Source organism: Mirounga angustirostris, unplaced genomic scaffold, assembly GCF_029215605.1.
Source record: "Mirounga angustirostris isolate CCGP_5_RB_7025 unplaced genomic scaffold, mMirAng1.0.hap1 SCAF_6, whole genome shotgun sequence".
Classification (NCBI taxonomy): domain Eukaryota; kingdom Metazoa; phylum Chordata; class Mammalia; order Carnivora; family Phocidae; genus Mirounga; species Mirounga angustirostris.
In genome coordinates, this window is record NW_026991714.1 from 152,937,886 (window position 1) to 152,963,852 (window position 25,967).

General features: G+C 55.0%; 1 protein-coding gene across 1 annotated transcript in view; it reads right to left on the bottom strand.

The window, feature by feature from the left end:
* The window catches only part of TCERG1L (transcription elongation regulator 1 like), a 174,526-nt gene that overhangs the window by 20,049 nt on the left and 128,510 nt on the right, over positions 1 to 25,967 (bottom strand). The window contains exons 7-8 of the mRNA XM_064593550.1: positions 18,486 to 18,640; positions 10,321 to 10,390 (exon numbers count right to left, since the gene is read on the bottom strand). Coding sequence (XP_064449620.1) covers positions 10,321 to 10,390; positions 18,486 to 18,640 — 225 coding nt within the window. The remainder of the gene's footprint in view (positions 1 to 10,320; positions 10,391 to 18,485; positions 18,641 to 25,967) is intronic.

A 25,967-nucleotide genomic window follows, 5' to 3' on the forward strand; every position in this document is an offset into this window, starting at 1 on the left:
CCTCTGACCCTCTCCCCTCTCATGCTGTTTCTCTCTCGCTCGCTCTCTAAAAAATAAATAAAATCTTTAAAAAAAAAAAAAAAAAAAAAAAAAACATCTCAGTGTTTGCTGCTGGAAGAAGTTCAGCCACCTGCAGACACAGGTACTCACACGACGCCCTCCCCCTCCCTGACCTGGCCCACATGGGAGCAAGCCCATCCAGCCGCCGCTCCGGTCCCCTCGTCACAGGCTGTGCTCAGCCCTGAGGCACAGAGTCCACCTACACTGGCCTGGAGAGCAGCTTGCTGTGACCCCATGGATCCCTCTGTGGGGCCTCCCCCTGGCCCAGCCCTGCCCCATACTTCCCCACCGTCGGGTCCCACGGCCAGTGACTCCAGCAACGAGGTGGGGGGCAAATCTACTCTGTCCTTAGACCACCAGTTTTAGGGAACCTTCCCTTTCTGACGGTGCTGTGGTCAAGTTAGGCTGCCAACTCCCCCTGCCAAGCACCATGACTCGGTGCCCTCTGCACGCCTGCCAGGGGATACAGAAAGAGCAAAGAACATGCACCTACAGAGCATGGCATGTCCCCACTTCTTTGCAAAACCAGCCTCACCCTGGGAATTAGTGGGTGAAAGGTGCTCATGCCATACCCACCCGGGCTTCCTGACACAGATGCAGAACCGTGCCCGCACCCAGGGTGCTCGTGCTCCCGGGGGACGTCTGGTGGCTACTGGCACATGGAGATACAGAGACCAGAGATGCTGCTAAATGCCATGCAATGTCCGGCACGGATGCCCGCACAGGATTATCCAGCAAGTCTGCACAATCCGTGCGTTTGAGGAGCAGGAGGAAGCCTGTTCAAGGTCATGCCATCACTCAACCAAGCTGGTTTCTGCCCCCTGATGCCCACTTTTTCCATCACTCTCCATCCAGAACACCGTGGAAATCCGTCAGTTACCAACTTTAGGATGTGCTGAGAATATGCAGAGTTCTCTAACACTCACCAGGGGTGGAGTATGGATTAATCCAACCTAGTATAAAATGTGCAAAGAAAAAAAAACAACAACAAACACGCTTGCTCAGCCCATTAGGGAATCTTATTTATAGACCAACTATTTCAGGAGGACTTACATTCTCTGCTTCTTATGTGATTATGTGGATTTTCAAAAAAAAAAAAAAGAAAATCACCAGTGGATTTGCAATTGTATCCTATTCCAGAGTGTGTAATTAGTATTTCTTTGTAATAAATTTTCATTAGTTAAAAATAGAAGTATGGAAACAAGACCTGTATTGTTGGAACTTGAAACAAGATTAATAGGAACGTTACAAGCTCAGCGATGATCACGTATTATAGCTCATTTAACACAGTATTTTGTTCAGAGCTGCTGGATGCCTTCCAGAATGTGAAGCTCTCAGTTCAATTAGAATTAGTCAAAAGTAAATGCAAACTTGCTAAATATATTTTTAACATTCTTATGGCTGAATGAGTTTGGTACCTTTAACAAAAAGCAAATTCTTTTTTTTTTAAGACTTAATTTTTTTTTAAAGATATTTTTTATTTGTTTATTTGACAGAGATAGAGAGCACAAGTAGGCAGAGTGGCAGGCAGAGGGAAAGGGAGAAGCAGGCTCTCTGCTGAGCAGGGAGCCCGATGTGGGGCTTGATCCCAGGACTCTGGGATCATGACCTGAGCCGAAGGCAGCTGCTTAACCGACTGAGCCACCCAGGCGCCCCCAAAAAGCAAATTCTAATACTTTTAATAAAACTAGCTCAAGCCCAAACTACCAAGGATGAGAGGCAGCATCCCCAGGGGCAGAGTCCCTGGTACCCACAAGTCTTGCCAGCTGTGTGGGGTGCCTCTCATCTGGAAGCAGTTCTACCCCATGGCAGATGCCTCACCAGGTTCGCACCTGCTTGGAGAAATTTTTCGGTTCAAGTGCGTCCGTTGAAAGGGGCTTGGTCTTGTCCAGCCTGTCCTCCAGAGCGGGGGTCCCCAAGTCTGGGCCACGGCGCTGGGGTCCCTTCACTCTGGGGGACAGCATGCTCCCTGGCTCCCGTCTCCCATCCTTGGGAGACATTATGGTGGCCACCGCCTACCTGGGGCAGAAGGGCTGTTCTCCCCCATTCTGCCCCTCGCCTCAGCCCTCTGACCACTGCTGAGCTTGTCCAGCTGAATCGGGAATGGTGCATGAGCAGGTGCACACGTGGACCTGCCCAGGGGTGCGAGGTCAAGCACGGGGTTTTCTGATTCTGCCCATGTGCACAGGGCAGCAGATGATGTGGTAAAATTCACTAGACTCACACTTAGTGCAAACGGATTCTAGGCACAGCACACTGGTTGCTAGTTTCCTTTTTGGACGCCAAACGTTTATCTGAGGCCGAGGGAACCCAGGGCACCAGACTCTGCCCTGCCCCCACAGGTCACCTCTCAGAAGCACAGATGCCTCTCCCTACCTCCCGAATCTTCCCTGGAGAGGAGGGGAGAGAGATGGAGAGATTCAGAACACCGCACCGTTCTCATGGCAGGTGCTTACGAGGGGGCGTTTCTCAGCACTTCTGAGGCCTCCCTCCTTCCTCTCCCCACTCCTTTCCTATATCCCTCCCTCCTCCCGCTCTCTACCCTTCCTCTCCTCCAGCCCTCCTCCCATCCCTCTTCCCCTCCTCCTCCTTCTCCCGTCCCTCTCTCCCGCATGCCTCCTCCCTCCCCGCTTCTTCCCTCTCCCCCACCCCCCAGCACTATCAGTTGAGAGGCTACACGGAAATAGAAGACCCCACTTCTCCAATGCAGGGCAGGAGAGGGGAAGAGGTAAGGGCTGACTCAGGTATATACACTCGCTCAGACCCCAGTGTATATATTGCTTGTGGACCTCCTCCCGTATCCTTACTGGTGAAGCTGTTTGAGTACAAAAGAGATTGACAGCAAATTTCCGACTTAAACTGTCTTCTCAAATCAAAGAGCATCGCCAGGGACAGTTCAGTCCTCCGCTCCCTGCAGAGCAGGTGGCCGACAGCCCTCCGCGCAGAGGGCAGCACCCCGGGGCCCCGGGTAGGACAGGCCCCTGCCTTCTCTTGGCCTGTCCTGGCCTGGGGGCTCGTAGTGGTGGAGGGAGAGAAGGACACGTCTCCTCCAGCCCCCTCTTTGTGGCTTTGTCTTCCACTCCCTGGGGAAGCCTGTCAAAAGAATCTTGTTTAAGGGGCGTCTGGGTGGCTCAGTCGGTGAAGTGTCTGCCTTCTGGTCAGGTCATGATCCCGGGCTCCTGGGATGGAGCCCCATGTCGGGATCCCTGTTCAGCGGGGAGCCTGCTTCCCCCCACCCCTGTTCTTGCTCTCTCCTGGTCTCAAATAAATGAATATTTTTTAAAAATCCTCTTGTTTAAAACTCAACATACACTTCGCCTCCCTAATGGCCTGATGTTCACGTGACCTCATAGGGAATCCCCGCACTGCTTTCTCACGAAGGCGACACAGACGGGCCTCAGCTCTGGTGTGGATGGGGCTGTGTGACACCCGATGCCGGGCCCTCCCCTCCAGGGCAGGAACTCAGATCAAACAACATAGAGAGCCCAGGAGAGGCCAGATGCCCACGGAGGGCCCAGAACCAGTTACGGTGCCCATCCCCGTGCCAAGGGGAGGGGCTGCAGCTCAGTCGTGGTTCATCGTCGGCCCGGGGGCTTTAGCACAGAAACCAGTACTGCACGTGCAGGGCTCAAAGGCTGGGGACAGTGGTGACACAGGGACAATGGACAGGGATGGAGACATTCCTCCCCAGCAAGCTGCCCCTGAGTGCCCCAAGGCAAGGAGAAACTGCAGTCTGTCCAGCCATGCCACATCGCAGGTCCAGGATGCTGGGACCGTCTGACATGGGGTCAACACTCCCTTCTCTGGGGCTAGAGCCACCAGAGACAGGAAATGACATGCAACCAGCTATGTGTCCCCGGCGCCCCACACGGTGGGTGGCAGTTGATGTTTGCTCAACGTGTGCCCAAAAGAGAGGGTGATCCATGGAGGAGAGCCAGGGATGGGTTATAATCTGGGGCCATGGCCCCCTGTTTGTCCCTCCATCTGCTCTGTCTGCCTTCCCAGGGCCATGGCCTTTCACAGAAGGCCCAAGGCTTCCTCTGCACGATCACTTGGCGGGAGATGTGGGACTCACACTGTCCCAGAAAGTTTCCATCCCATCAGAGAGACGGGGCCATGGGAAGCTCCCAGAAGTGGATGGCCTGGACCACACTGCAGGGCCTGGGCACACAGTGCACTGCATACAGCAAGTGCTTAGTATTTGATGGATTAGTGGGCCAGAACTTAGCTTATCTTTCCACTTGGGAGTGTGGCCTCCTGGCCTGCCTATGGTGGGCACCACATTGGACTTCATCGCAGGAGGCTGGGAAGGCCCCAGGGTCCCCTGCACATACTGCATTTGGGCCGGCTCTTGAGGGTATGAATGGACCCCTTGTGGAAGAAGAGTCTGCGACAGGTTCCTCCCCCACACGAGGGAAGACAGATCATCACGGACACCACAGCTGGACACCACAGTTTCATCCCAGAGTTCCCGAGCCTGCTGCCAGCATACGTGGTCCCCGGGGACCCCCTGACCCCTGCCAGCCCTCCTGCACCCCTGCTGCATGACAGTAAGTGATGACGCCTGGGTGCCAAGCACCTTCTAGGGGCAGAGTCCCATGAAGGAAGGGTAGGCTGAGAGGTCCGACGAAGAACCGGCGAGGGAACTTTGGGGGGTGAGGGCTCTGGAACCGACTTGGACTGGCCCCCCGCAGGCCAGATTTCAGATGCATCTCCATGTGAGTCCTGGCCGTGTGGATGCTGCCCAGAGGACTCTGCTTGCCCACCCAAAGGCCAAGGGCAGTGTCCACGGCGTCGGTGGGCTGCCCGGCTTGCTGCACGGGGCTCCTTGCGAATGCTGGCATCTGGTCTCCCCTTTCAGAAATACATGCACGTATAAATCTTTTTGAACAGCAAATAAATGGCAGGAATATCTGTGTTTTTGTTAAAAAAGACAAACTGGAATCCCGTCACAATTGAGGCTTGCACGCTCAATCCCAAAGGCAGCTGTCACCCGGGAAAGCGGTGTAGGATGTCCTCAGGACATGGGCACAGACTCAGTACTGTTTACAAAACCACAGGTTTCTATACAGAACCCACCGATCAACCCAAATCATGAGTTATGTAAAAAGAATAACGTAGAAGGCAAGTGGGTGTTAATGACTTGTTTGCCACGCACGTCCAAGAGACCATGCGCCGTCCTCTGTTACGAAGGCCCCTGGAGAATGTGAGACTCCCACGCTGATAGCAGAACGTTATCATTCTATAGGGTCAAATTAAAGATATAATTTTATAGCAAGTTTATTTTAAAGTCCACCTGTTTTCTAGCATTATTTTCTAGCATTTCAAAGAAGCAATGCTCTTACCTTCTCGACAGCTAATTTTTCTGGGATTCTAGAAACCATGTGTATGGAAGTGAACGGAGCTCGCTCCAGCTTGACTCCATGGTGTGTTGCCCTCCCCGCTGCCCACATTCACTGACCATCACTTGCCTTTGCGCCTGAGATCAGCAGCTTCCTGGCTGCAGAAAGAGTGTTTCCCTCCACCTTCCATAGCTGGCTCTTTCTATGTGGGCTCAACTTGGGGACAGTCCCTGGGTAGTGTCCTCAAAACCTCCAGACTTTAAATCAGGTTTTTGGGGTTTTTTTTTTGTCTTCTGGATGGTAATGTTGTTTTTATTCTAGATGGATTCTCCCAGCCCTAGGTGGCCCCCAGGTGAAGCACAGAACTGCAGGTGGACAGATCACAACCCCATGACCCAGCCTTGTCCAGAGGACCTGCCCAGAGTGTGCCTTGGCCTCCATGGTTTGTCAAGAGAATATTCAGGCCATATTTGGGGTAAGCAGAATAATCACAAGGTACTTCCTGCTGATTCTATGCTCTCATAGGACTCCAGCCCAAACTGCATCCGACCCCAAGAAAACACCCTACTTGACATGAAGATTTTATGGTATAAGGTCAACATCATCACTTACATCCAAAGCTATCGACCGGGCATCCCCCAAACTCACAAACTACAAAATCTACAAACTTAGAAATAACCAATATTCCAAGCCAAGACATTCTTTTGGTGGCCCACAGGACAAGAAGTCGATGCCAACCCCGTGGGGCCAGTCATCACGGAAGGAGCAAGGCCACCCTCTCGTGCTCCAGGGTGCCATTACGTAGGAGGAATCTCCCAGCCTATCCACTGGCCAAGACTGGTGCCTCGTGGAAGGGCTAGAGGCCACATGCGTCGTGGGCAATTTCTTCTCTGATGTGTTTTGCAGATAATTTCATTCTGAGTTTTAAACTAAATGCCTCACTTTTGCTGAATCCCTAAAATAGTTCAGTTCAATTATTTGAAATAAATCCTAAGTTCTTAAAATAGACTGCACATTTGAAAAGTAGGTCTGAAATAAGAAAAGACTACATGTCAGAAACTGGCAGAACCTCTGGGCACCGCACAAACACGGGGAGAAGCAATCAATTTTCTGGTCCCAGGGAAAATGTAGGATCGTGTATCAGGAATGCATTCCATTAGATAGTAAATAACAAGCTACTTGACACGGCACTCACCGGGTCGTTTAAAATTAGTAATTGTGACATATTTCTCTTCCCAGGGAATTCCAGGAAAAGTATCATTCAGACCTGAGTTATTTGATCAATTGATTTAATTCCATCTGTGAAAGAGCGTGCACAATGTATATGAATTGTGTGAGGGTTCGAGAGAGATGCAGGAGTAGGAAGTGACGTTCAAAGTGAGCATGTGGCTTATTCCTTCTTCTCCAACATGGCTGCTAGTGAGTTGCACATTGTAGGAAGATTTCACAGGCTTCTTGATGAGGAAAAATTCTATTATTTATACAAAAAAGGTGGATCAAAAGAGACTGATTACAGCCCATCCTCTGGAGGCCTGTTCTCTTACTATATATGCCAGAACCCACTAATTAAAAACACACAAAAGCAGTTAGGAGTTTGAGAAGAGCCTGAACTTATTGACAATAACTTTCTGGAAGACAGACAATGCAGAGCTGATGCTGGTGGGCTGACCGCCAGGGGCGATCTGCTCTGAGCAAGGGACACGCCGATCCAGCTGTGGGGGGCATTTGCAAAAACAGCATGGGGGTGAGGCTTCCGAAGAGAACAGGTGGTTTATGTGCACAGCTCAGAAATGAATGAGCAGGACGGGTGGAACATTCTAGATCCCCAGTCCAGCTACATCACTAAGCAGAGGGAGCATTTCCTCCAAGGGCTCCGTGGGAGAACAGAGCCTCCCCGACAGCGGGGCCCACAGCTCGGGACGGACTGGGCAGGTGGAAAGCAGGGCGGCTCTGCCCAAATCCTCTGTGTCTGCTCCAAAGCTGCTGTTTAATCACGGAAATCCCTCAGATGATTAACAGCGAAATTAACGTTCTGACATTTCTTTTTTTTTTTTTTTTTTAAGATTTTATTTATTTATTTGAGACAGAGAGAATGAGAGAGAGAGAGAGCACATGAGGGGGGAAGGGTCAGAGGGAGAAGCAGGCTCCTCGCCGAGCAGGGAGCCCGATACGGGACTCGATCCCGGGACTCCAGGATCATGACCTGAGCCGAAGGCAGTCGCTTAACCAACTGAGCCACCCAGGCGCCCCGTTCTGACATTTCTTAAAGGCCAACTGATCAGAATTCAAGGCCAGTCCCTCGGGAAAATGAGTGAAATCGGGTTGTGCAGGCAGATGGCCCAGCTACTCTGGATCCTATCCAGCCTCCCCTCCAACACGAGTTCAACATCATCCCATAGTGGCTGGATTTCCGCACTTCTGGTGTCTCAGGAAGGGCGTCTTGATTTCAAGATTCTACATGCATTTAGCCAAAGACTGACAGAGACCTGCTTGGCCAAGACCCGTGCTCTGAACATAAAGACACGACTCTTTACTCCCTTTCCTGGAGCCCATGGGCCCATCGAAGGCACTCAGCACCCATCCTCTGGGTGCATGCAAGTGTCCTTTGAGGCCCAAAAGTGACTTTCTAAAGAGAAGGCGGGAGATTGGCGGCGGGGGGCTCCTCACTCCAGCACCACAGGGACCCTCATGCCAACTGCAGCCTGGGTCCCCATTGCCCCAGGAAGGAGACCCCCCTCCCTGCACCGGGACAGCTCCCTGTCTTGGGGAGGACAGTGCTCACCCTTCCCAGAACTGTTTCTGGAAAGTTCTGTGGTGTCTGTTTGTTATCAGTTAAAATTACAATACACCCGGGCCGTGGTCAATGGAATGATTTTTTGAGGGGGTGCATGGTAGGGAAAGGCCCAGAGGCATTGAAACGAAGGGACCTGAAGCCACTCAGGGAGAACGCTGCAGGTTTGGGCCTCCAACCTCATCCGTCTGTCACAGAGAAGAGTCCCATCCCAACTGGGGGTCAGGGGTCAGGTCCCACGGCCCAGTGCCTGCTCTCTCCCTCACTCCCCTCTGCTGCCAGGAAGCCCCCGTAAGGGCGGAGGACACCAGGATGGACAGGCTCTGAGGCAAGGTGGCATTTTTCTCCCTTCCTGCAGACAGGTACCACTTCTTCTAAGAAACGATGTTTTTTTTTTGGGTAGAAATAATATTGAAACTGTATTTTTCAGACTTCATACAACATAAGCTTAAAGAATAATTGGGTGACATAGGGACGCCTGGCTGGCTCAGTCGGCGGAGTGTGCCACTCTTGATCTCGGGGTCGTGAGCCCCATGTTGGGCACAGAGATGATTTAAAAATAAAATCCTTAAAAACAAAAGAATAATCAGGGGGCGTAAAAATGGAGACCGGGTGATGGTTTTAACCAGAAACCATCATAAATCAATGATGTGAAGTCTGTTTTTCTCAGATATACAGAGCATGATTTTTCTTCACGATGATCACACTTTCCATTTGTGATGCTATTTATACAAACACCAGTTTTTAGAAGTTGGCACTGGAATCTGAGCCGCCGCTGTCCCCCTGGTCTCGCTCGCCCTCACAGCCCGCCAACCGACCATCGGCCTTCCGTGCGCCGTGTCTGCCCTCACAGGGTCCCGTGAATCTCCTGACTTCCAGAATGACTTGCAGTGCGAGGCTCTGTTCGACCTGAGCAGAGCAGGGGGCGGGCTCCGGCGGCACCGCCTGCCTCCTGAATGTGCTCTGGGCTCTAGGGCACCTTTTTTTACAAGATTTATTTATTTAGCTGAGAGAGAGCGCACACGCGCGGGCAGGGGCAGGGGCAGAGGGAGAATCTCAAGCAGACTCCCCGCTCAGTGTGGGGCCTGAACCGTGCTCGATCCCAGGACCCGGAGATCACGGCCTGAGCCGAAACCAAGAGTCGGACGCTTCACTGACTGCGCCACCCAGGTGCCCACATGCCCACAGCGCTGACCCCTGACATGGGCAGCTGGCTCCCCGCTGCAGGCCTAGGCCATCCTGTGAGAGGACAGCTGTGCGGGTGGCAGGTCGCGGCTGGGTGTGCCCGCTGGGCCACGTTGAGCACCAGGCTCTGGCCGGACGTCCGGCACCACCTGAGCTCAGGAAGTGGCCCCTGACTCTCTCTTCATGGGTGGCCTTTTAGATCCCCCGCCTTCTCTGCCAAAGACGGCGGCCCACCAACCCCACCATGCCTTCTGCCCGCCTTCCAGGGAGCTCAGACATACAGACCCCGAATTGCACCCCTTTGTGTGGGACTCAGAAGGAAAGGAGCCACAGACCGGGGCCGGCAGGAGGGGCTCACGGCGGGTCTCCCGGCCACGGGTGCTGCCGCCACAGCCAGAGGGCGACGAGCATGGAGAGCTGTGCACACACGGAGTGTGACCGCAGTCACGCAGCGCCCCCCCGCCCCCGTCACTTGTCACCTCAAGCTGCCATTGGGAGCTCCCGCAATCTCGTGCAGACGGGAAATCTGAGGCCAGGGCGAATTACTTTGCCTAACACCACAAGGCAAGCAGGAGGCACCCAACTCCAAGCCAAGAGCTGCTGGCCACGCACACCCATGCCCTCGCCCAACACCTGGCACCCTGGTGGCTCCGTGCATGCCTTCAGGGCTCTGGAGCCCAGGCCGGGCAGAGCACGTGGGCCCCGGGGAGGGCCAGACGCTGTCCAGTGTCCACGGTGCCTGGAGCCACCGAGACACCTGCCCACTGAGGCATGGGGCGCCCAGAGCAGTCACTGAGACGGGACCTGAGACCTCCCACCCTCTGCTTACTGGTTGCATCTGCTCTTTACTCAGTCACTAGAGTCAAAACAATCCTTTTTCTTTCTACACCGCCTAATTGTCTGCGAAGGAAAGACGCGAGAGCAAAAGGCCTTGTCACCTACCTGTTCCTCTTGGTCCTCAGGTTCCGGTCTCCCCTGCCATCCTCAGACTGTGACCCATCACTGTGGTCGGCTGGAAGAAAATCGGGTTAATAAGGTTGGAATGTCAGCTCCCATCACTCTGGCAAACCACTGAGATGCACTCACTTTCAAGCAGAGTCATCTGGGAATTGGGAACACAGAGATCAACCCCTGGAACCAGTACTCCTTGTAAGTTCCAGCGGAAGAGAAATCTGATTTTCTTCTGTGCAGAGAAGGCATTTAGAGGCTGCTAGATCATCCAGCAAAGCCAGAGGATGGAGAATCAACGGATGGCATCTCCCAACCCCTCCCCGGGCACGTGGGGATGCAGGCCCTGGATGAGCCCTTCTATGTCACGTGTGCCCTCACGTTCTTGCAAGTGGACCAAGAGACCGTGGTTCCCTCCTTTGTCTGCCTCCAGGAAGCATCACCCCTCCCCTGCATGCGGCATGCACTTCATTCCTGACTACATGTCTACTTCAAAAACCCAAATTGATTTTGAAGACAGGTCCCCTATTTCCATCCTGAGGAGGCTGGCCTTATAAATATTTGATGAGCTTTTGAAATGAAAAAGTAAAAAGGTGCTTCAGTGTTTCATATTTGTCTCCAAAAGGGAGAGAGGAAAAATGAGGATCAACATGGTTCTAGAGCATTATTATTTCAGTCCTGACACATGAATGATTTCCAGACGTTCCCTGGCATCACAATGCTTTCTTGCCTTGCTTCTCACTCTGTATCCATCATGTCCCAGAGACCCCCTCTCGTGCTCCTGTCCCAGGCGGGCAGAGGTGCAGGGGGCTGGGCTCTGTGGCGCATCCCCAGGTCCCCGTGTCCCCTGCCCACTTGGCTGCCTAAGCCCCGCCCCGCCCTTCCTGAGGAGGCTCTGCCAGGAGAACACGGCCCACCGCCTCAAAGATGCACTGTTTGGAACCCAGCGAAGCCTCCAATCCAGTCAATTCCTAGTTTGCTTCAGTGTTCAGTGTGGGGCTGGCAGCAAGATGGGAGAGTCAGGTTCTGGAAGCTCCCGGCTGCCCCAGCCCACCCGCGGCCACCCACGCCACGCCGTGTGCACTCCACCATCCCGGGACCCAGGGGGACCTGAACGGGACCAAGAATGGGCCACAGGCCTGTCCACGCCACATGCCCTCGGCCCGGCTGGCAGGACAGCACCCCCTGGAAGACACTTGCCCAGAAAGGCGGCCCTACAGACATGGACCCTGTCCAAATGGGCGTGGAGCGGAGTGGGCTCCTTGTGGGACAGGGTGTGTGTGTTTGGGGGAGGGGGCGGGCATTCGGGACCTCAGCTCAGGGAAGGCTGAGCATTGGTGGCCTCACGCCCCAGTGACACTCGGGCCGTCCTGTGCGCTGGACGGAGGCTGCTCAGCAGGTGCTAGAAGCAGCAGGGACAGGTCCCAGGTCCAGAAACTGCCAAACACCCCCTAGGGGACAGAAGCCCCCCTCCTCATTGAGAAGCAGAGGAAAGAACGTTTGTGAGAAATGAGCTCATGTGGGGCGAAGCTCACCTTCTTCCCGCTCCACACGCTCTTCCCACACGGCCGCTGCGGGACGCCGGCCATCGCTCCCTTCTAGGCCGCTGACCCCTGCAGCCCAAGAGGCATGCTCCCCCCCCCGCTCCGCCCAGCTCTCCCCTCCTGGCCTCTCTGCCTCAGTGACCCCACAGGCACCCCAGCCCTGCACGTTCAGCCTGGGTCCACCCTCACGCCCCCCGTTCCCTGTCCCAGTCTCCACGCCCACCGGCATCGCGGGACATGACACCCAGGCCTGGATCCTGGCCCCTCTGCCCCCGCGTGCACACTGGGCTCTCACATGGACTCCGCCTCCGCCTCTGACCTGACTTCTCTCCCCCTCACCCTGCAGACAGCCCTCTTGGAACTTTCTAAACTCCATGACATTTGCAACAGACAAGGCCTTCAGGTAAAGTTGTCTGTCCTGTCGCTCTTTAACACTGGTGTTTGTGAGACAATGGGAAGGAGAGGCGCCTTGGTTCCTTCTGAGACACAGAAGAGAGGAAGACCCCCAACACTGGGGCTGCCCCTGGCAAACAGAGGGGCAAGGCGGGGGTGCTCTCCTGCCTGGACAAGAGCCCCCAGGAGCCTCTCCTCCCCTAGGCTGGGTCAGAACCGGCCCAAGGTGGGAGAGCTGGGGCGGCAGAGCCGGGGGCATGGTCATGGGCGTTGGGATGGGATGCCAAGCAGCAGGGCTCCCTCGTTTTTCGGGGCAGCTTTCCTGCACCAACAACTGGGTCTCCAATTCTCTGGACACCGACTGGGACTGGATGTGCAACAATTCAATTAGACTCTGGCACTAGCTTCCTGGAGACCGCGTGGGGCCCCCAGGACGCAGGTACCCCTGCTTCTGACTGACCGGCTGGAAATCGTGATGCTTGATGTGTGCTAGAACAGTCCACAGAATACAGGGAAACGCCTTGTTCCCTGGCTCAGAACTCACTGTTCCTGGGCAGCAGGTGTCCCGCCACGTGGCCCTCCTCCCTCCTCCCTGCTCCCTCCTCTGCAGGCCCAGGGCAGGTGGCAGAGATGGGTGGGGGTGTCAGCCTGCACTGGGGGACATGAGGGAATTAGAACAGGTAGATCTGGACCCTGCACTGTGGCCCCATCGACCCCCACTAGCTGGGGGCCTCCTGACACCAAAATCAGTCTCTGTGTTCTTTGCTCCTCAGCAGGTCATATTCAATCTATGAAAGAAGTGCAGAATGACAGAGTCAGGCAGAGACAGAGCCTGAGCGGAGCTGGGCAGTGTTGCATGAGGCCCCAGAAAGAGAGTAGAAGCCTCGGGAGAGGTTGCTGGGCCAGAGAGTCCGGCAGGAACCAGGGGTCAGTCACCCTGAGGGACGAGCCTCCTGGTCACTTGGAAAGGCTGCACTCATGGTGCTCCCCCACCCCTGAGGTTCACCGTGAGCTTGCCCAGGCTCCTCCCCACTCCCCAAGCCCCCCACAGGAGATGGGGGCCCCCAGGTGGGCCCCCCTCCCTGTTTCCTGGGGTGCAGTGTGAGTGGATCCTCCTCAGGAAGCTCCCCGGCCACTGGTCTGGGGACTCACGTTGCACCGTCCACACACAGCCTCTCCTCCTGCCCCACGACATGGCTGTCACTGCCCGTCACTGCCCGTGGGCCGTCTGCTCACTGCTGGGGCCGGGGTCCAGCCCAGGGCTAGTCAGTCCAGCCCCCAAGTACGCAGTGATTGGTTTGGAAGGGGACTGCTGTCCTCTTCCCTCCCCCTCCTCCTTCAGTCCTGGGTCCACAGAGGGGGTGACAGCTTGAAGCATTAGGTTCTGGGGGAAACCACTTTGGAAAATGCTCTCCCAGCCTCCCCTGTCCACAGCTGCATGCGGCCCCAAGGCACAGACGTGACACAGCCCCGGGATCAGTGCTCATTCAGTGGCGTATCTGAAACCCAGAGGGGCCTCTGCCCTGCCGTCCAGGCCGCCGGGCTGCAGCAGGGGAGGGCTGAGGGTCACAGAGCATCGTGAAGAAGCCGCGGTGCCCAGGAGCCTGGCCTTCCTTCCAACCCGGCCGCCTGGCAACTTCCACTGGAGTTCATCAGGCTCCCCGCAGGCGACTTTCTAAGTGGATGGCCTGTCTCCACTCATCTGTCAGGTCTAGCGTCCTGGATCAGTCAGTGTGCAAACAGGGGGCACAGGCTGGGGGCCACCGGGTGAGGGATGCGGGTCCTGTGTGAGGGTCAGGGTCCCTCCCAAACAGCAGGGACGGGGGAATTCTGCATGGGGGGCCTCTCCTCCACCTGATCCTTGGGACCGGTGATGCCCATCCTCGGGCGGCGGAGGCCAAGTCGCCAGGGACGTTGTCAGCTGAGCCCGGACACCTGGTCCCACTGTGGCTCCGAGACCCGTGTACCCTCCCCGGGCAAACCCAGCTTGGCAAAGCCAGGCTCTCACAAGTCACAGCTGTGTTTACTCACAGGGATGCTTTTATATCCCACTTGCAAAATGAACATTATTACCAATGTACATTTGTCTTGAATATAAATGACTAAAATGTTTACAGAGGAACTGAAGCCAAGTGACGTCCGTGCCCTCTATGGCAGGTGGGGGACAAAGTGGCTGAAAGGACAGGCTGCCTGCACCTGACCGTGGGTGTGGGAGGTACAGGGAGCAAAACGTTTTCCAAAAGAGCGTTCTTATCACAGGCTCGCAGCTCATAAGAAGCCTGGTAAAGCTGTCCCTCCTCGGATGTGGAGTCCGACCTACCTGGGTGTAAATCCCGCCCCTGCCCCCTCCCCACCCCCCGCTTGATAGAAATGTGACCTTGGGCGAGTTAATTAATCAATCTCCTTTAATTCCCTCTTCTCTAAAATGGGTAGAGAGCCGGTGGGCTGTAGAATGATAGTCCCCGAAGATGGGCACGCCGGCTGCCTGCGCCTGTGAAGGTATTAGGTTCTAGAGCACAGGGCGATCGAGGCGGCCAAGCAGCTGACCTTGGGGTGGGAGAGCGTCCCGGGTCACCCAGGTGAGCCCAGTGTAATCATAAGGACCCTTCCAAGGGGAGGAGGAAGGCAGGGGAGTCCCAGAAAGATTTGAGGACGCGGTCCCGCTGCCTCTGCAGGGGGAGCAAGGGGCCTAGAGCCACAGAAGCCAGGCAGCCAGGAAACACGGGTCCGCCAGCCCCACTGGGACTCACGCAACGTGACAAACTGGGCTTGCGTTCAGCCACTGAGCCCACGCTCATGGGTTACTGCAGCCCCGGGCCGTTCACAGGCAGCCCCCACCTGGTGAGCTGAGCGTAAGCGACCAGGCTCCGTACCCCCATTTTCCCCCCGCGGAGTCTCTCCCCCTCCCACCTCTGTGGCTCTCAGCCCACAGGGCTCCCCCTGCCCGGAGCCGGAGACAGAGGGCGGCGTTGCTGCAGAGAAATGCAGGCCAAGAGCGCAGTGTCCGACAGGCTGGAGGACCCACGTCCTCTCAGCCGAGGAGCCCACCAAGGCCCCCAAACGTCGGGCCAGGGATTGAACGCCGGCCCAGGCCCCTGCTTCCTGGTTCCCTTCAGCTCGGTGGGTGTTTACTCCAGACTAACAGCAGAGGTCCTAGAGCCGTAAAAAATCTGGAGGCACCGCAAGATAATTAGGAAATAATTCAGGCCTTTGAGTCTCTCAGCAACGCTAACAGAATGAAAGAGGGGACTTTTCCCTTAGCTGTTGAGTGATGAGTGGCTCAGCACTTCTGGCAGTTCTGCATCCCATACCACGAAGCTGCCTAACAGCATTAGCTCCCCCCCGAGCCGTGTGTCCCTAGCACACAAACACAGCTAGAACTGAGAGCCCAACATGCAGCAGCTGTTTTATAATATTCATTTATTTCATTTGCCTCTTGAAAAATAACTGGTATCAATTGGAATGCCTAATTGTTCTATTTCAGACTAGAAACAGGTATTAATATATTCACATCCATAATGACTCATAGTTAAACAAAATGTGAAAAACAAAATTCTCCACCAAGAACACTCTCCCCTGGAGCCAGTTCTCATAATAATTAGGGTCAAATCGTTTGATGAGTCATGATGGATGAAACAGCCAAGCAAAAATGTCACTTGCCGATGGCTGGAGGTCATCAACTCTGCCCACTAATTGCTAATTAATCCTCCAGGAACACCTTCTGCCCTAATTGTTTTGCTGCAAACAAAACAATTTGGGTGGGTGGATCTTAGAAAATTAGAAATTATTCACTGAAATGTCAATTCTACCCTGCAACAAGAAGTTGAGAATTAAAGTCATTTGCATATCTTTAAGATTCTGGTTAAAAAAAAAACCCACGTTTTAAGAAAATCTCTTCCTCTTTTTACAAGAAGAAGCAAGTTAAAACTTGTTTTGTAACTACATGTAATGTTATTAATAATATCTATCTAGGTAGAGTAGTTAGGGCCGTTGTAGTAAGTTAATGGAAAACAAGTATCTTGATATATCAAATCTAAATTAATCAGGTATTTCTGGTTGTGTTTGTGTTTGTTAGACTTCAGGCTCAATTCTCTACTGTTTTTTAGTATAAAGTGAGTGAAATAGAACGCTGATCTGTGGCCCAGGTAATTCAGATCCTGCCGTAAATTAAACAAGGAGGCCATTAGGCCAACAGGGCTCTGATGCCTTGGAGGGCTACTTAAGCAAACCGAAACCTAAGTCCATAAATGTCTCACATTGCAGAATCAATCAAAAAGCTGAGGACGGTCAATCACAGAGCCAAGTAATCTCCAAGCTACAGCCAGCCCCACCTTCTCTGTGTCTCTCTTCTGGGCTCCCACCAGCCACCTCGAACTGCATCAGATATGGGGCTGCCCCCTTGGAACCTGGTTTCTGTGCAAATAAACTTTAAATGTTTCATATACCTCAGTTTACCCTCCACCCTGTCCTCCACCTGCAGTCCTCACAAGCACTGACATGGCAGGTGACTCAGTGGGGAGTTCTGCGGACGCCTCTCTGTCTCTCCTAGACCTGGCTTCATTAGGTCCAAAGGAGAGAAGCCACAGGGCAGCCAGGCACTGACTGTTAATGAGTTCCTTTCTCGTGCCTGCCAAGCTTTGGGGAAAAAAGAGGGAAGGAAGGGAGGAAGGAAGGGAGGGAGGGAGGGAGGGAGGGAGGAAGGAAGGAAGGAAGGAAGGAAGGAAGGAAGGGAGGAAGGAAGGGAGGGAGGGAGGGAGGGAGGGAGGAAGGGAGGGAGGGAGGGAGGGAGGGAGGAAGGGAGGGAAGGAAGAAAGGGAGGGAGAGAGGGAGAAACAGCTCCCAATTATCTACGATGCAAGCTAAGGAAACTGCCTCCATTATTTGTCTTTTATCAATCAAATCAAATCACAGCTATGACAACTGCACCTTGATCTGTCTCATGAGATTGGGGGTCTTCTGATGCCCCAATATGTGCACTGTTCTGCTGTCTGTGAGTCAGGACCTTGGGAGATTGTTTTCTATGAGGATTTGTTTTCAAACCCTTCAACAAAACATCCCATTTTGAGGAAACAAAATCACAAACCCAATGCTTATTGTCCCTGCATGCAGCTAAGTTTTTACAGATTCAATTAAATATACACCTAAAACATTTCTCATCCCAACATGGGTTGACTCAGGCTCTCTGGAGAAGGTCTCGTCATCCTAGGTGAAATAAGCACATTAAATCTGCCTCTCTCAATCTCAACAGACTGCCACCATCTTTAGAACAGCAGCATTTTCCAGTCTCTCGGCACTGTTAAAAATGTTAAGAACACTTTTATAGCACCGTTTTCTAAAGTCCCAGTTAAATGCCTCTGCATTTGGCTAAAAATGTGGGTGGATGTTGTCATGCGTTGGCCCTCTATGATGGGAATAAAAAACATCATTGCAAACTCAATAAAACACCCCATAAAAATAAAACAAAGCCCCCTTTTAAGGGGTCAAGATCCAGTTTCCTGGCCTCTCAGCCACGTGTGTGCATCTCAGGCTGGGAGGGAGCTCCTGACTCTAAGTTTCTGTGCCAGAGCCAACGCTCTTTTTACCCACGTGCTCAGGGAGTGGGGCTTTCCCAACACTGCAGCTAATATAAAATATATTACATCTAATCGGAAAGGATCCTTGCTGGAAAGGCTAACTGTTCTTCTCTGACTCCGGGGAAACGGGATTTCCACGGGTGTGTTCAGACACAGCTACCTCTCCGCCGAGTGCCCGTCCCTCCGGCAGGAGCGCGTCCTTCGGCCCACGTGGCCTTTCCCTTAAATTCAAGCACCCTTCGAATAAACAATGGATGATGGGTCCCGTTCAAAGCTTCGACACAAATGCTACCGTTTGCGCGCATGTGGTCGCTCAAGTGGAGTTCATGAAACATTTGGAATAAAAATTAAATGTTGGCTAATGACCATGCAGGAAGCTTCAAGAAGCTGAGGGGACGAAACAGCCTTCTCTGAGTTAACAACTTCCCGAAATGCGAAAAGAAAGCCCTAGCCAGCCTCCTGGAAGAAAGTGTCTTCGGCAGAAAGTGCCATAAAACCTTAACTACTAAATTCTCAAATAGCGAACACAAGTCTCTGAAAATCAATTTTCAGCATAACCAGGAAAAACATGCTTTCCCTTCCCGTTTATTAGGAATACACAGTTTAAACACTTATGAAAGTGGGTGCAAACAGCCCGGTTGTTCATTACCTGTTGGCGCCTCCAGCTTGCGCTTGTGGGGCGGGTCCTCGATGATTCTGTTGAGGTCCCCGCGGTTTTTCAGGTCCATGGGCTTCTCCCACACGGACAGCTGCATCGTCGGGTTGAAGAAGAAAACCCGGTCATCGCCCGTCCAGACCACACACCTGTTTGAGTGGAAAGCTCACCTCAGTTCCCCTTGAAGACATTCAGTTAAGAAATCACTGGCCTAACCCAAGAAACGCTTGGTGCCCGAAATCCACACGTTTGCAAAGGTGACTTATGTAACTTATAAATCATAATGACCCTGTCTGGCTTTTTAAGGGACTTTACAGAGCTTCTCCTATTTTCCCATTTGATTAACAGGTAGATACTCTCCGGATGTCCTTTTACCCGGTAGGGACAGTGGAGGTGAGCAAAGCAAGCAGCTCGACCAGGGCCCTGGAGAGGGCCCTCCAAGGGCCAAGCTCCTCCTGGCACGAGTCCACCTCCGCTTGAATGCAGCTCCAACTCAGACCCTGGGCTCTGGGGACCTCTGGCCGCCCACCCGGGGACCACGTCATTTGGAGGGGGCTTCCTGGTAAACACGCCGGATTCACGGGACTTGGAGGCATGTGGGAATCCATACCCTCCCGCATCCGAGATACTAAACGGGCCACTGTGATTAGCAACTCTGGCACTCATTCTCCAGTTTGTTTGTAGAAGAACAAAGAATTAAGCTTTGTGTTTTCATAAATAGGAATCTAAAATCTCCAAACAGAATAATATGCCATTTTAAGACGCTGTCTCTGTGGAAGGTCATCAGAGAGGAGAAAAGATTAAAAAGAAGTGAAGAAAAACAAAAGAAAGGCCATGATCTGTTCCTAAGGAGTGTGAGTGGGTCTACAAGGGCCTGCGCCCTGGAACCTGGATCCAGTTGCACAGTGTCCCGAAGAACAAGGCCACTCAAGGCCACCGGCCTGGCCTCCGGCTCTGTCCCAATGGTAGGTCCAGGATGGCGCAGAGAAGTAGCCCTGGGCTGGCACCAAGGCCCGCTTCTGGTCTGGGCTCCCGGAAGTTTCCCCTTGGGCAAGTTCTGCCCGTCCCTGGGCCCCAGCTTCCCACAGTGGCCTCCCAGAGCCCTGCAGCCCCAGGGTTCCCAGACTTCAGACGTTGTGGGACTGAGCGGGAAAGCCCACATGTGCTGAGACCCTCTGGCTATCGATTTTCCTCTAAGGGAGGACCTCTGATGGATGGAGAGCTGCCTGCCGGGCCCTGCCTTGGGCCCTGATGACCAGCTGCTCCAGCCGTGCGTGGGTACCCGCCGTCAGGACGGAGCCGACCAGCCGTAGCCACTCTGCTCTGCACACAGGACATCCCTCTAACCTGAATCTGCATACTCACCCAGCTAGACACTTCCCATGGGCCATGCAGAGGGCTCGGGGATTGAACCCCACGTTCTAGGACTCTGAACAGACCAGGCTCCTTCCTGGAAGTGATGCTGAGATGGTCTGTCGGACTCGGTATGCCGGCCGGGCCAGGTTCGTGGGTGTGGTAGGCAGAATGAAGGCCTCTAACATGTCCACATCTTAATCCTTGGAAGCTGGGAATGTGTGACCTCACATAGCAAGGGAGGCTTTGCTGATGTGACTGAGTTAATATCTTGAGATGGCAAATGATCCTGGATTGTCTGGGGGGAAGAGGGAGGCAGGAGGGTCCGAGTGATGGAGGAGACATCATGGAAAGAGATGGTCAGACATGCACAGGGGTGGGAGAGGGAGGCGGGAGGACCCCACACTGCCGGTCTTGGGGATGGAGGAAGGGCTAAGGAAGACAAGAGGCTCCAGAAGCTGCAAAGGCAAGGAACAGAGCTCCCCTGGAGCCTCCAGGAGGAACATGGCCCACCCACACCTGGATCTGAGTCCATGAGACCCAGGTGGGACGTCTGACCTCCAGAATTATGAGATGCTAAATTTGTGCAGTTGAAGCCTCTGGGTTTGTGGCAGACTGGTCAACAGGGCTCACCTGTGGCCCTTCTCTGTCCTGGGCAGCAGCATCAGGGCCCGCCTCCAGCCAGCTGTGACCCAAACCCCAAGCACTGGGCCCACGCACATTGGCCACCGCTGGCCTAGCCATTGAAGGTGGAAGAAGACAGTGACCTGCCCCCTGGCTGACATCTCCTTCAGCTCTAGGCCTGTCCTTGACCTTAAGGTGACCTTGGGAGTTCCCGTGGCCCAGGCGGCCTCAGTTCCATCCTGTGTGTAGGAAGGGGTTGGAATGGAAATGTGCATTATTCTTACCCCCACCCCCCCATGGGGACCAGGGCCCCTGTCTTTATTAGAGGTGGGGGGCTCTTGGGCCCACAGGGGTGCTGCCCAGGCCCGTGCTGGGGCTGGAAGTCGAGGGGAGGGCTGGCAACCAGGATGTTCGGATCCTGTCCCTGCCCCGGGTGCCCGGGTGGGTCATGCTTCACCTCTGCGGGCGGGAGGGGGACTTTGCAGTGTGCAACTCGTCCAGCATGGGAAGTTGTTATCGAGTATCAGGCTGAAGGTAAACATGCCGTGCTATAATTATGCACAGTTCAGCCGCTGCTGGGGCTCTCCAGACAGGGTCCTGGGCCTGCGGGGACCATAAACCCTGTCAGAGCAACGCGGCTCCTTCCCGCTCAAACCCGGCTCTGGGGACGGAGGGCGCCTGGCCTGCCTGGGGGCTGCGCTCCTGGCAACATGCAGCCCTCGTCTGGGCACCCCACTGGCCGGCCTGCACTCTGGGGCAGCTGGTTTCCCAGGACGGTGGTTCCTGCCGTGTCAGAGGCAAGCAGGCCAGCAGCGTGCAGGAGGGGACCGCAGGTCCCACGCCTCTTCCTATGTGCCACTGCGGGCAGTCAGGCTCGTGGTGCCCACGGCAGCCAACTGCGGCCCCACACGTCGGCTTCAGGAGCCTCCTCTGGCTGCAAGTCCGAAGCTCCAGGCAGCAGTCTTGTTCTCTTGTTCATGGTGTCTGATGGCACTTGGCCTGAGCGGAAGCATCCCTGGCTCCCTGCATTCCCATCAGCCCCCTCAACATAGCGTTTCCTCGGAGCCCCAACCTCACCTGGTGGAGCGGAGAACAACTTCTGCCAGGCCTGCTACAGCTAACAGACCTCACGGCACTGCGGCCCCTGGCAGCCGGGCCTCCTGTCCCCACCGCCCCCCCAAGCAGCCCAGAGCCCCGCTCCCAGTGCCGACTGACCTGTGCCCTCCTCTAGAGCCCTCGAGGGAGAGAGCACTCAGCTGGGAGCACTACCCCAGCCTGTGGATTCACGGCCTCAGTGTCCTCATTTTTAAAAGGCTGATGGACAAGGGTCTACTCCCAGATGGTGTCCTATATCCCTCCCAGCTTCTATTCCACTTTCTATTCTTTTCTCTTCATTTTCCAGTTTGGTGCCAGGACCCCAGTCATGGTCATGTTGGTGTCCCTCCCCTCAGACCCACCTTACCAGCAGGTGCACCCATGCCCAGCTCCTGAGCTCAGCAGCCTTGGGCTCATAGCGGCATGTTGTTAGATAATTGTGCTCAGCCCATCCTGACCTCACCTGGAGGCTATGCCTCCCCTGGGCTGCCTGACTTGGGGTGAAGTGGTGGGTGTGGTCCATGGTCCAGGGCCCCCAGGCTCGGCCGCAGCTGCCCCGCCCACTTTCCTGCTCCCCTCTGCCCGGAAATCACCCCTTCAGGACACACAGGCATCCACTCCTTCTGGGACCCCGATCAGGACAAACCCCAAAGGGGAGGAAGGACTAAGTGTTCCAGGAGACTTTCCAGCAGGTGAGACAGCAGTTGGTGCCAGGGACACCTGCCCCCACCTGCCCCCACCTGCCCCCACTGCCTCCCTCTTCCCTAGAAGACCTGCACTTTGGGTTTTCAAAACCAAGACCTGATCCCACCAAACACAGCCCTGCCATCGCTACAGTAGCTCGAGGACCCAGGCAACAACGTGAGATGCTCATTGAGAAGGGGGTGGTTAACCAGGCTTTGCGGATGTGACACAGACCTGGGGCACGTCAGCTCATCCCACAAGCAGCTGGGCCATTTCAGGGGAGAATTACTAAGGAGCTGGCAGCTTTGGAAATGCAGGTGCCTGGTGGCTTGGAGAGGTGTCTGTCTGGCTGTGGGCACAGGGAGAGGGCAGAGTTGGCCCCAGGCCGAAGTCCATGGGGAGGAGCAGCCTCAGATCACCCCCAGGCCCTCCCACCTGGCTCTGGGAGGCTGTCTTACCCACAGAGCAACTGGCCTCCTAGGTCGTCCACTGTAAGTCACCGGTTTTCCTAAGACCCAGGCAGGGTGCTAGGTCCTGAGAAAGTTCTGGTCAGCAGCGGGGAGGGGACTTGAGAATAAGAAGCTGAAGACAAGTGAAGATATCCACTGCTCCTGGGCTGGGGAAACCCACGTCCTGTCATGCAGTGTCATGGGGCCTAAGAGAGATGGGGTTCAACTCTGGGCCCTAGGCTGCCACTTACCGATCTTGTGCTGACCTGACACTATGCTGAGGGGAGGCCGGTGGGTCTCGGCAGGTGGGCCTGGGCGGGTGGGGCCCTCAGGTGAGTTTGGGCAGTAAGTCTGGACAGGTGGCTTATGGTCAGGTGGGTCTAGGCAGATGGGCTTGGGCACCTGAGTCTGGACTAGAAGGCCCAGGCAGCTGGGTGCAAGCAAGGGTCTGGACAGGAGGCCTGGACAGAAAGGTCTGGCAGGTGGATCTGGGCAGCTTTGCAGCAGGGAATTAGGGACTCCGCTGAAGCGGCCCCCAGTGCTGGGCTGACCGGTGTGAGAGGGACCCCTGGCTTCCTGGCCTCCTCTACTGGAAAGCATAAGGCGGGGGCTGCCCAGGTGGGACCGACCCCCAGCACAGCCTGTGGGACCCACTTGAATTCCTCCCAGTGTCCTGGTTTCCAAAGAAAACCAGGTATCTCGTCAGCACAGACCAGAGCAGTCAGGGGAAGTCGGCTCGCTCGAGCGCCAAGCGCCACGGCTAAGGGCTGCTCCCCGCGGCCGTCTGTCCTATCCCTGGTGAAACCCGCGTCCTCGACACTCGAAAACATGTCGCCCCACGGCAAGGCCCCAGATCTTCTCCCTCGGGCGGGCACGGTTCATTCTCTCACTAACTTCCCGAGGGACATTCCTCCTGGCCCCAGGCACTGCTGTTAACTCAAGCAAGAGACTTCACATCTGGGGACATATTCGGCACAGTTCTCCCCAGATCCTGGGTCAGTCTCCTGTTTCGGGGACACACTAACTCTGTAAGCTCCCGGAGCTGAGTCCAGAGACACCCCTCTAGCACCTGAATCACCAGAAGAGCCAGCACCCAAAACCACCCTGCAGTGTGGGCAGCAATCACTGCTCCCTGACTCCATCACTGAGCTTCCAGAGAAGGGAAGAGAGGAGTTAATTAGGCACTTAATAGGGGATTATTACCAGGGAGAGAGCCAAGTGACAACAATTAACATGGCACACATTTCATCCAGGTTACAAAGAACCCTGTTCCGGTGCCACGGGGACACTTGTGGATTTGAACCAAAGAGCTGGTGGCAGGGAAAATAAACGTGATCCCCCCAGGAGAAATCTGCCCGTCCACTTGTTACGGTTGGTTTCAACTAGATGGAGCCAGCTGTAACATGCAAAATTAATTTTACGTATCATTTTATGCACATTTTAAGTAATATGTATACGTTCGCCTTCTCTAATCACGCTGCATAATATCTGGATAGCTGCCATATTCCCTCTTCTCTTAACTGCCCCCGTATCCCAGAGGATGTAATTAGCACATCAGAGTTATTTAAGTCTGGGACAGAACATCCACACTTAGCAGCCCTCATAGATGAAGATCTGGATCCCGTCGAGTGAGGCTGCGCTGGCCACTATGGGGTCCCAGGGGCACCCGCGGACACAGGGCTACATTGTAGCTCCAGGAGCAGAGGATGCAAAGACTCATGCTGGGTGCCCCCCACCTCTCCACCTGATTTGTTCCCTCCGCGTGCCCAAGGGGACAGAGCCCGACATCCCCTGGGTCTGCCCCCAGGTCTGGGTGCCCTTTGCTCTTCCCTCCCTGTCCTCACCCCTCCTCCGTCTCAGGCAGGGCTGGCCCGGCAGCACCCAGGGGCTCTGGCTGGTGCACAGGGCAGGCTGGGTGAGGGGGCACAGATTCATGGAGGAGAGGGTAAAAACCTCCCTCCCACCTCCCCTCCTGGGATAGTGCGATTTGCAGTAAGAAGTACGTATTTGGTCTTGTCACTGTTTCTGGCAGAGCTCCTAAAATCCTTGGGATTTCCTAAGACATGAGCGCAGAGAGAGAAAGGTGGGGTGGGTCTCTTGTTACTGGCAGCACAAATCCTTCATGCCAACGAGGTGACTTTGGGACAGCCCACAGGGATGGGGGCAGGTGGCCAGGAGAACCAGCCACGTGACAAGAGGGTTGGAAATTTCAACCCCCCCACCCCCCCTCACCTCTTGGGATGAGAGTGGGGGCTGGGGGTTGAATCCATCAACAACAACAGCCAATGATTTTGTCACTCATGCCTACACGATGAAGCCTCCATGAAAACCCAAAAGGAGGGGGGATCAGAGAGCTTCTCGGTTGGTGATCCCATGGAGCCTGGGGGAGAGTGGCCCCCAGGAGAGGGCGTGGAAGCTCCTCACCCACTCCCCACACCTCGCCCATGCATCTCTTCCAACTGGCTGTTCCCACGTTGTATCCTTTTATTATAAACTGGTAACCTAGTAAATGAAATGTTTTCCATGAGCCGCTCTAGCAAATTAATCCAGCTGGAGGAGGGGGTCATGGGAACCTCGGATCTATAGCCAGTCGGATGCAAGCAGTGGGGACAGCCTGGACTTGAGATTAGTGTCTCCAGCGGGGAGGGGCTGGTCTCGGGCACGGAGCCCTCGACCTGCGTGCGGGGTCTGAGCCGTCTCCAGGTAGACAGGGTCAGAGTTCACCTGCAGGGCACCCAGCTGGTGTCGAGGAAGGCTTGGGGCGGGAAGACCCACAGCAGGTCGTGGCAGAAGTGAGGCCCAGGAGACCCGGGCGGCGCCTTTGTCCGCACCTTCTCAGCCGGCTCTCCACGCTGCCCACCCCGGGCTGCAGCGCCCACCCCCACGGCGCTTATTCAGGGAAGAGCTCGGGGATGACCAGGTGACACCTGCCCTCCAGACGAGGGCACAGCTGCTCACAGCAATGACGTGTCTTCGCAGGGACACGTGTTGGCACGTGTGTGCTCAGCTCTAGGACGCGGCGGCCTTGCCATCTCTTGTGAAGACCGGTCAGGATGGTGAGCTCACAGTGTCATTCCAGACAGAAGATGGTCCAGACACTGGGCCGCGTGGATGCCACCGGGGAAAGGCCAGGATGCTGAGGGCGCACGGCCTGGACAACCGACAGGGGCGGCTCGGCGCCCCGCGCCCCGCGTTCCTGGGAGAAAAGGGGCCCCTGCTCCTCCGTCTGAGGGAAGGCTGCCCATGGGGATGAAAAGACAGAAGCCTGCGG